Source organism: Scylla paramamosain, chromosome 21 (genome assembly GCF_035594125.1).
Source record: "Scylla paramamosain isolate STU-SP2022 chromosome 21, ASM3559412v1, whole genome shotgun sequence".
Classification (NCBI taxonomy): Eukaryota; Metazoa; Arthropoda; class Malacostraca; order Decapoda; family Portunidae; genus Scylla; species Scylla paramamosain.
This window is the reverse complement of record NC_087171.1, coordinates 9,901,832-9,913,266: the sequence shown is the minus strand read 5'-3', so window position 1 is coordinate 9,913,266 and position 11,435 is coordinate 9,901,832. Positions and strand designations below refer to the sequence as shown.

General features: G+C 36.1%; 1 protein-coding gene across 1 annotated transcript in view; it reads right to left on the bottom strand.

Annotated features, from left to right (window-relative positions):
• Positions 1-10,650, bottom strand: part of LOC135110977 (neuroligin-2-like) — a 41,317-nt gene extending 30,667 nt beyond the window's left edge. Inside the window, exon 1 of the mRNA XM_064023762.1 lies at positions 10,201-10,650. Coding sequence (XP_063879832.1) covers positions 10,201-10,522 — 322 coding nt within the window. The 5' untranslated portion in view covers positions 10,523-10,650. The remainder of the gene's footprint in view (positions 1-10,200) is intronic.
• Positions 10,651-11,435: the final 785 nt, after the last annotated feature.

The window sequence follows — 11,435 nt, the reverse complement described above, 5'->3', positions numbered from 1 at the left end:
TTTCGTTTATATTTTTTCACCGCTTTTACTTTGCTGTAGAAGAAGTGAGACAATATTTGCTGCTTAAAATAAATCATGTTTAATGAATGTACTTATAAACATAAAAGGTAAACCAAATTGGGAGTATTAATTTCTTATCTGTCTCCTGACAACTTGCCCTACCTAGCTCACGGATCCTAACAATAAAGGACTTGCTTCTTGGAGACTTGAAGGTGAAAACTAGTCAGAATTCAAGAAGAAAAAGATCGAGATCTTGAGTAGTTTACCTATGTTGATTTCTTGGATAGCGAGAGAAATAAAAGCATTGTTCACCTCTATATATTAACCTAATATTCATCATTTATATGGTAAAGTAATCAACGGAACTAGATTAATCTAATTGTTGTATTAAGAAGGGTTATTGCTGTACTAACTCATCAAAATCGACAGCGTCAGTTTTGTTAAAAAAAAAAAAAAAAAAAAAAAAAAACGTTTTAACCGCGTATAATTCCTATCATTAATCACCCGTCTATCATTCTTATTATCAAATACCTCTGTATCATTGCTATTGGTTGATCTAGATTCTTTAATCTAAATGTAATGCATGTATATCTTCATTCACCCTTAGTGAAACAATTCGTCATATTTTATCCTTATTGCCAGTATCACACACGACGCCACCGGTGACGGCCGCCACCGGTGGCTGCCACTGATTAGCCCAGTGTGAAAGAGTCGGGTAACTGCAAGCAACCTGTGACTGCCACTGACTCGTGCCATTCCTTCTCATGTTCGTCAGTCGAAAGAATGGCGTCAAAGGAGCAGCTGCTTGAAGGTTTAAAGTACCAGACATGTTACATTCCTACCACTCCATGTACAGTAAAATCCCTCTCATCCGGCATTCGAGTATCCGGCACATTTTTCCCCGAGCCTTAAAAACAATAAAAAATCAATGTGTACTCATAAAATCAATTAAAATTCCCGCGCGAGGCATACTTTGTCCCCTCGCCACCAGAGCGCACTGCTTCGCGCCATCCGCGGCCCACTGCACTGTGTTTACTCAGTGACTCAGTCCCGCGTGTGCACTGTTTATCGCCTGACGCCTTCATCATGCCTAAAGTTGTAGAAAAGAGGAAGCGTGTTGTGCTTACACTTAAACAGCTGATCAGATCAGCTGATCTTTGTTATGGTAAGATGTGTGAGTGTAGGTGGTGATTGTGGACATAATTTCACTTCTATTCAAGTATCCGGCAATATTCAAGTATCCGGCATATCGGCGGTCCCGTTGATGCCGGATAAGAGGGATTTTACTGTATGTGACCCGTCTATACGCGTGGTACTTGGGTAAAGGTGCCCAGTCAGGATATACAGCAGTGGCGGGTTTATGGGTGGAGATCAGTTTTTTTTTTCTCTTTCTCACGGTATGGTATCGGGGTCTCCTCGTTCTGTTGTGGTGGCCTGATCTGTATCTACTTTCGTTTCCTTAAGGCTTACATGCGAGTACATCTTGAGTTTCATAACGGCTGTGTTGGGTACTGGTTATTTATATCTTGTTCATTTCTTCTTTCGCTTTTTTTCTCTTCTAGTTTCTATCCTAATTTTCTTTTTTGTTGTTGTTCAATTGCTACATTTATTAAAACTTGATTAACTGACCTTGATTATTTCATGCCCAGGAAGATGGTCATCAGGTTGTGGGGTCAGTCGACCACTTCATTCGGGCCGTTAAGATTACCGAAAATGAAGATTACCCACCAGGTTTGTGAATACATTGAATTTTGCCATTGAACTGGAGAGAGAGAGAGAGAGAGAGAGAGAGAGAGAGAGAGAGAGAGAGAGAGAGAGAGAGATGAGAGAGAGAGAGGAGAGAGAGAGAGAGAGAGAGAGAAATGAAATAAATAAACAAAAATAATGATAATGTAGAAAATATAATATTTGAATAGAAATATTTTTTTCCCTGCACAACACATCTGCCAACTTTCATTCCTACCTATTTTGGGTCCCAAGTCGGAAACTATGGTAGGGTGAATTGCTTCGTTGAAGAGATGGTTGCGACGCAGTGTTTGGTAGATAACCGTACATTCCGCAGTTCAATTGTTGAGTGTTCAAGTACCTACCCTCAACAGACATTTTTATAATTTCACAAATAATAATAATTACATAAAATTCAAGAAAATAAGACCCATTTAAATATATATATATATATATATATATATATATATATATATATATATATATATATATATATATATATATATATATATATATATATATATATATATATATATATATATATATATATATATATATATATATATATATATATATATATAGCATTTATTAACTTATTCAAGTTTTTCAACCGACCAGGAAAATTAAATTCGGTTTGACAATTTCCTAAAGAAAGGAAAGCTTGGTTAAACAAAAAAAAAAAAAAAAGCAAATAAGTGAAAAAAAAAAAAAGTCGACGAACGGTTCAGTAGAGGCAGCAGAGAGAGGATAGGGCAAAAAAAAAAAAAAAAAACTAAAGGAGGTTGATAATGAAGAAAATGGAGCAATGATGGAGTGACTGGAGAAACCTTCACGGCTTTGATGACAGAACTTGAACAAAAAGATCATCATATGCAAACGAAGCAAAAGAAATGTTGGGGAAAGGAAAGAGAAAAATAATTTAAGGAGCTGAAACAGTTTCCAGAATATGTAAATTGCATCGCGCGCTGGTGGGAAAGAAAGTTCTTAGTTGGGAGGGTGGTGATGACAAGGAAAGGAAAGAAGATAAAAAATAAACAGGAAGAGAAATTAATTAATGAAAAGAAAGGGAGGAAATGCAGATTGGAGATGAAAGAGAATAAAGACAAAAGTAAAGAAAAAAGGAAGTAAGATAGGATCTTATCATCCATTCCGTAATTGCTACGTTCTCTCTCTCTCTCTCTCTCTCTAGGGAAATGGAAAGTTATACGTGAATTTTGAGTTAAAAATCGGAACTATGAGTATACCAGAGAGAGAGAGAGAGAGAGAGAGAGAGAGAGAGAGAGAGGAGAGAGAGAGGAGAAGAGAGAGAGAGAGAGAGAGAGAGAAGGCTGGGAGAAGAGCAAGAACAACCTTGTCAAGTGCTCTCGAAATCACAAATAGGTCCTCGTGGTTGGAAGGAAAATCCTTTCCCTTTAAAAGTAAATAGAGTATGTAAATGTCACTCGAGGACCAGATCTCTCTCTCTCTCTCTCTCTCTCTCTCTCTCTCTCTCTCAGCCTCTCCTCTCTCTCCTCTCTCTCTCTCCTCTCTCTCTCTCTCTCTCTCTCAGTAACACACACACACACCACACACACACACACACACACGTACACCACTCCATAGCGTCCGCCACTAGTGCTGCTGGCGTGTAAACCTTTCTCGCCGTTCTTTTAATTTTTTTTTTTCAGCTATTTACATATCGTGTTTGTCTTTCCGAGGGGGAGTTTTTTTTTTTTTTCTTCCTCGAATTTGACTTTCGTGTTTGTCTGCGTCAAGCGAGTCTGAGCCAAGTGAAGGGTCGTGCCTGAACTCAAGTCCTTATGAATAAGTTATGCCTCTCGTAGGCACACGCCTCGCTTACACAAGAATTCGACCCCATTCTGACGGACCTAGATACAATGTCGTAAAACACGTAAAATCCTTCACTTGGATCCTTCAAGATGTTTTCTCTCTCTCTCTCTCTCTCTCTCTCTCTCTCTCTCTCTCTCTCTCTCTCTCTCTCTCTCTCTCTCTCTCTCTCTCACTACATAGACCTCAAAGATCATCACTTTAATCAGGAACCTCATCTAGAGCCTTCGTATCCCGAAGAGATTAAAGTTTTCCCGATTATCGAACGGACATTGACATTTACGTATAGAGGAAATGAGAGGCCTATCAAAACGAAGCTTAGCTCTGCCCCTTATAAATCAAGTCGTAGGGAGCGATACAAGCCTTAGGTACATGGCTCGTTGATAGATGTATGAAATAATTCTGAGCTTGTAATTGATATTCGACATATACTAAAGCTTCTTTTCGATTAATTTGTTTACTTTATACAAGAAATTAGATATTCTACAGGACCTCAAAATCCGGGAGGGTTGGTACTGCAAAGCTCAGCTGTTGTGGCGCATGCAAGACGTAACGGCTCACAGTGATCGCTGTTTTCTTTTCCACGCTTTATTTCTCTGCACTAGGAACCTATAAATCATGCAATTATTGTAACCTATCATTCAGACATACTTTTACTATATTTCATATCGAGAAAAGTCCCTTTTCAAAGCCGTATAAGAGTATTGTCGACATGCGGAAGCAGATGTCATTATCTATTATGTTTTCGTTAAATCGTTAGTTTGTACGTTATAAGTACTTATTACATCATAATATACGGAAAACCGTGTATAGTAAGATTCTTCAATCAAAGTATACTATGCCGCTGAAAAGTTGGAAAATTCCGTCCGATCAGCAAGCAACGGTGGCCGATATGACAAACTGCTCACTCTTTCCTGGGTTTTCACGATTGTGTGCCTGTTCTGCGATCACTGTGCCACTGAAGGACATTCCTAAGTGTACTTCCTTCATAAATATATCACAAAAAGAGAAAGGAAGAAATGTATATTTCTACTTTGTATTTAGCTAAGAATAAACCATGGAAACAGTCACAGCACGGAGAAAGTAGAAACGACGTTAAGGGACGAGAATCAGGCCAATGCAGTGACTGTCGCGTCTGGTCGAGACAGCTATGCGCAGCAGATGGCACCTGACTTACCAAACTGCTTGTATTCAGAATGGTCATGGTGATCAGATGGCTGTTATGAAAATGAGACTACTTAAACAGGTAGAAAAGTCAAGGTTGGCACATTGAATGTACGAGTAAACACATTATACCAGCCAGGAAAGCTGGACAATCTAAAGAGAGAGACAGAGAGGAGTGATGTTGATCTGATGAAAGTTTCGTAAGTGAGATACACTCGCACGAGCACGTTAAATGATGGAAGATGGAAATCTTTTATTCTGAGGGAGAGACTCATCAATCTGGCGCTGGCATATTAATTAGAGGAGCAATGGCAAAAGGTGTAACTGGACTGAGACCTGTGTCAGATCGTATTATACATGTAAAACTTAGTGAATCCCCTATTAATATTAATATGCACCTACGACAGATCACGACGAAGAATTGGAAGAATTTTGTACAGAACTGGAAGAAAAGAGATCACTATGTAAACAAAAAAAGATAACTATAGTGATGGGAGGCAAAGAGAACAGCTGGATTGAACAAATAGTAAACTTATGTACCGGACAATCAGGGACATAAGTGGAGAAAAACCACCGTATAGTGGAGAAAACATTCAAGACGCAAATGGAAACTAAAAGAAATAGATAATGTGCTGAAGAGACGGAGAGAGTATATGGAAGAACTGTTTGAGGATGATAGAGAGGAAACGCTAGAGTTAAATAAATATATGAATGACCTTGAAACTTAAAGAAGTGGAACAAGCAATAAGACCAATGAAGAGAGAAAAAGCTGAGAGTGTTGATGGTGTGGCGGTAGAGATGCTGGAGGCTGCAGGAGACTTAGACTTGGAGAAGATTACAAATTTGGCCAATATGATTTGTGAAACAGGATATGTGGCGGGAAGAATGAGAGAATGTATTTTAATAATACCAAAAAAGCTGGAACAACAAACTGTGCAAAACAAAGAAAAGTAATTTTAAGTTATAATGGCGAAAACGAAAAAAAAAAAAAATTGCAGGAAAATGTTGTCGAGAAACAATATGGTTTCAAAAAAGGTAAGGGAACGAGAAACGCGATCTTTGTGCTAAAAATCATATTAGAAAGAGCACTGGAAATGCAGAGAGAGATATATACTGTCGCTATGTTTTGTAGATTTTCAGAAAGCTTTTGATACGGTAAAATACCGACAAATGTTGAAAATGTTAAGAGAAGCAGGCATCGATGGAGAGGAGTTGAAACTCATTTCAAATATCTAGTTTCTTTGCCTTAGTATTGTTTCATAAGCTGCATTATGTTCATCGGGCATACTTTAGATTAGAAGAGCTCTAATGACTCCTGCTCTCCGTTATGTACTCGTGTTTTGTATTTCATAAAACCTGAGAGAGAGAGAGAGAGAGAGAGAGAGAGAGAGAGAGAGAGAGAGAGAGAGAGAGAGAGAGAGAGAGAGAGAGAGAGAGAGAGAGAGAGAGAGAGAGAGAGAGAGAGAGAGAGAGAGAGCTGGGGGATAAAAGAAAATACATGAAAGCCGACCCGCTGTATGGAAGAGTGATGTAGGACAAAATATAATAGAGAATTAGAGGTTGTGTCTAGATAAAAAAAGAAAAAAAAAAAAAAAAGAGGGAAGCGTAAAATGCAAACATGATGGCGAACACAGATGCCTAAAGAGGACATGAACGATATACTTTTTTTTTCACATTACACTCACAATTACTACTATCCTCCAAGAAATATCAGAAAAATCATGTGGAAGAGAAAACTGACAATCTCTAATAAGAGAAAATTTTGGCGAGACTAATTTTTCAGTTTACTCTATAAACGTCTCTCACTCCTGTCTGGCCCATCCACTCCAAATTGCTTCCAGTCCCTCCACCAGTGCCTTCCACGCATCCGTCTCATCACACCCACCCATCATGCCGTACTTCACAGCTATCCCTCCATCCCATTAATTTTACACATAACGTGTAAAAAAGTCGTAAAGCAAGTTCCTACTAGTTTCTGGCATTGAACATGAATGTGGCTCTAATCACCAGTATTTCAGATTCAGAGCTACCACTCGTTAATTGAGTGAATGATAATATTATATTGCCGAGTTTCCTAAAATGCAACTGTGTATTTTTAACGCAGTTTCACACAAAATATATTTTCAATTATTGGTCCCTTTTTGAACGTATGTCACTTTGCGGGTCTACAAGCGTGATAATTCTTTGATCAAAACGATATATCATCTACATTCATGTTTTCCTTCATATATATATATAATATATATATATATATATATATATATATATATATATATATATATATATATATATATATATATATATATATATATATATATATATATATATATATATATTCGTAATCTTCCTATAATCATAGAGCTAGATTATAAAGGTGTAAATATAATGTAGTTCTGCGCTGCTTTTCATGAAAGAATAAAGGCGATATTAGGCCTAGGTAAAATAAAGATGAGAAAATAAATGTCTCACCAATATAAAAGTGATGGACAGAAATTTAATATCAGTGGAATTTAAAGGAAAATAAGTCAAGGCATGCCTATATGTATGAAGTAAACTTCACATCTCTGAGGGCATGGAAAGCTTTCCTTCCCAGGGTTTGTAGTTAACAGTTTAGTCTCCACTTATGATTTTTTGTAGTGAAAAGCATTTTAGGATCTAGTTGTAGATTTATGATCCTGTTTATACACACACACACACACGCACACACACACACACCACACACACACACACACAACATATTATATATATATATATATATATATATATATATATATATATATATATATATATATATATATATATATATATATATATATACATATATATATATATATATATATATATATATATATATATATATATATATATATATATATATATATATATATATATATATATATATATATATATATATATATTCGATAATAGTATTCAGCATATGTTATGGAGGAAGGAGGGAAAAATGGGAAAAAAGTTACAAAACGAAATATTTTGTCAGTCTAACGACTCTTCCAGGATGACCTGAGGCAAGACTTTATTTTTTTCCGTAGGTCTTACTACCGAAAATATAATTTTATCTTATTTATTCTTCTTCTCATAACCAGTAGGCTTATCTTTCCGTATTCCTGCTCAATATTTTCATAAGAAAAAAAAAATGTTAGTGTGTGTGTGTGTGTGTGTGTGTGTGTGTGTGTGTGTGTGTGTGTGTGTGTGTGTGTGTGTGTGTGTATACAGTATACATACATTATATATATATATATATATATATATATATATATATATATATATATATATATATATATATATATATATATATATATATATATATATATATATATATATATATATATATATATAATCACTTTACGAGCACTTTCCTGAAGTATTCTTCGAATATTCGAATTAACGGTATTTATATGTTTATTTCGTCTTACGTAAGAGGGGCACTGGTCAAAAATAGAAAAAAAAAGAGCCCTCCGAGGTGTCAGTCTCGAAAGAAAGATCAAAAGGATCATCCAAAATTGGAGAAGAAGTGTCTTGAAAGAGTTCAAGTCTTAGAAATGAGGCAAATACAGAAGCAAGCAGAGGGTTCCATCTTTTATAAAATAAAAAAGAAAAGATGAATGACTGAGAATCCTAGTTAACTCTTACATTAGAGAGGTCCACAGAATATTTGTGAGAGAGAGTATAAAAATCTTGTACAGCGAGGGTGCGGAAGGAGGGGAGGCATGCAGTGAGCAAGATAAAAAGAGCGGTTAGCGTGAAAATAGCAGTAGAAGAAAGCATGAGATACAACAGAGAGGAGAGGAGTTGATCAGACGAAATGTTTTTTATTCCACTTTGTCTAGAAGAGCACATTACTTGACTTTTTTTTTTTTTTTTTTACTTGCGATGACTATTAAGTGAAGAGAGAAAGTCGTCCTTCAGTGGTGTCATAATTAACGAGTTTTTGTTGAAATATCACCTACGAACTGCCTTTATTATACAGGCAAACGGTACTGATAGTATGTTCTCTATGCGAAGGATTCAATTTTCATTACCTGATTTTTTTTCTTCCTTTTAATGATCAACTAAAAGCAAGACTCATTTGATAATCTGCATTCCTTTCACTGTCATTTTCTTTCTTTCTCTCTCTCCGCTGTTAAATTAAAAGCGATTGTACCGATAAAGATGAAGCAATATTTTAGATGGCGGTATATAATGAGTGTACAGGAACAAGTCGCGCTATCCATATTCTTCAATACCAAGAAGCGAGAAGTGCAATACTTGCTTACTTCATTAATTACAAAACAATGAAAGCTGTGTCCCCTTAAGTGCTATCTCTCTCTCTCTCTCTCTCTCTCTCTCTCTCTCTCTCTCTCTCTCTCTCTCTCTCTCTCTCTCTCTCTCTCTCTCTCAATTTTATCAACACTAAAACTGAAGATAATTAGGATTGAAATCTTGACAGTTCCACAACACAAGTAATCAATCAGAAATTAAAATTTAACTCGCATTACATGACTCCTACATGTGGAAGATGTGCAAGGTCAGGGGTGCTGGCGTCTTGTTGGCCCTTGACTGTGTCGAGACGTTGAGAGATGAAATGCGATATTAGCTCTCACAGCTCCTACAGATACACGTTATGAGAATTTCGCTGAGATTTGTGTTTAATCTATCTATCTATCTATCTATCTATCTATCTATCTATCTATCTATCTATCTATATATATATATATATATATATATATATATATATATAATATATATACTATATATATATATATATATATATATATATATATATATATATATATAAAATTGCTGCTGTTTGTAAGGTACATTTACGCAAAATGAAAAATTACACTCTCTCAGTAGGAGCTCTCTGTAGGAGCTCTCACAGCTCCTACAGATACACGTTATGAGAATTTCGCTGAGATTTGTGTTTAATCTATCTATCTATCTATCTATCTATCTATCTATCTATCTATCTATCTATCTATCTATATATATATATATATATATATATATATATATATATATATATAATATATATATATATATATATATATAATATATATATATATATATATATATATATTATATATATATATATATATATATATATAATTGCTGCCTGTTTGTAAGGTACATTAAAGCAAAATGAAAATTACATTTGTGTAAGGATCATACCTTCGTTAGTAACAAAATTATATATATATGTATATATATATATATATATATATATATATATATATATATATATATATATATATATATATATATATATATATATACATATATATATGTTATATATATATATATATAATATATATATATATATATATATATATATATATATATATATATATATATATATATTATATATATATATATATATTATATATATATATATATATAACAGTCGATGGTGTTCTCAATGTGCAAATTCGGAACTTTCCCAGTAAATATTGAAGAAAATGTTTTTCAGCTATGTACTGGTCCTACCTTCGTCAGGAACGTAGAGGTTGAGGTAAAGGCAGTCTTCGCTTTGCCGTTTAAGTGCTGGTAAGTAACGTTGCAAAGACCGTAGTCTACCGCGTGACATGCGGGTGAGTGCCGCGGTCTCATTGGAAATGTCTGGCAGTCGTTGAGGACAAGCAGGACCGAAGGTGACGGCCTCGTGTACCCCCACCCACTGTGACAACGTTCGGGTAGGACTAAACCTATTGGCGCCCACCGGAGGCGTGGCGTAAGGTACACCAAGATACGTCGCCACACGCAAGCCGTACCCATCCACGGACTGATAAAAAACCCCGCAGTTGGCCATATTTGGTGTTGATGATGGGTGTTGGGGAGCGAGTTTCTGTGGCTGCCAACAAGGCCGCTGCAGCCACTATCACACCAGCCATGGTCAGCGGCGACGCCCTCACCTGCATGGTGGCTTCAGACTATCACGTCTTCAACACGCGTATGTGACACCGAACACAAAGGAATAAGTTGCTGTAAGTTTAAGTACATAGTATTTTGACTTCGGATGTTTCCCCAGTGTTCGGCTCCAGATCTAATGCCAGAACATGTTTGGTACCTATAAAACTTACTGCATCTACAATTTTTTTTTTTTCAAGTCATAATCCAGTTTTTGTTATTATTATTATTATTATTATTATTATTTTTATTATTATTATTATTATTATTATTACTATTATTTGTGCTTCACATCTCACCACCGACGTTTCACAACCCGACAATCACACAACTTATTTTCTAAAATATCAAATATTATTTTAAGGTATGCACCAAGTCTAAGCCCTTTTAGCACAGGCTTAAAACATCGCAGCAGTCAAAAGCAGTACACGATCCATCCGCCGTCATCCACCACGAGTAAGGGCGTCTCAATGGGAAAGACGACGAGGGCGAGCGAGAAGCTCCCTCTATGACGGCCACGGTAAGACTGGCAGCGAGGGGACGCTGAGGGCTGTGCCAGTCCACCGGGAGGCTGTAGGGCCACGGGACGCTGATGGCAGGGCGGAGGAGTGGTAGGAGGAAGAGAGGAGAGATGGAGGGAAGAAGGGAAGACGGAGGTATGATGGGAGTTCTGGCGTCGATTTACCCAGGGTAAAAAAGCTGTTCGAGGAAATGAATTGAGAATGAAGTGGGGTGAAGGGATTAAGTAAGATGATGATTTTGAGATGAAGAGGAACGTCTGGAGATGTTTAACGGAAGACTTGAGAGGAGAAGAG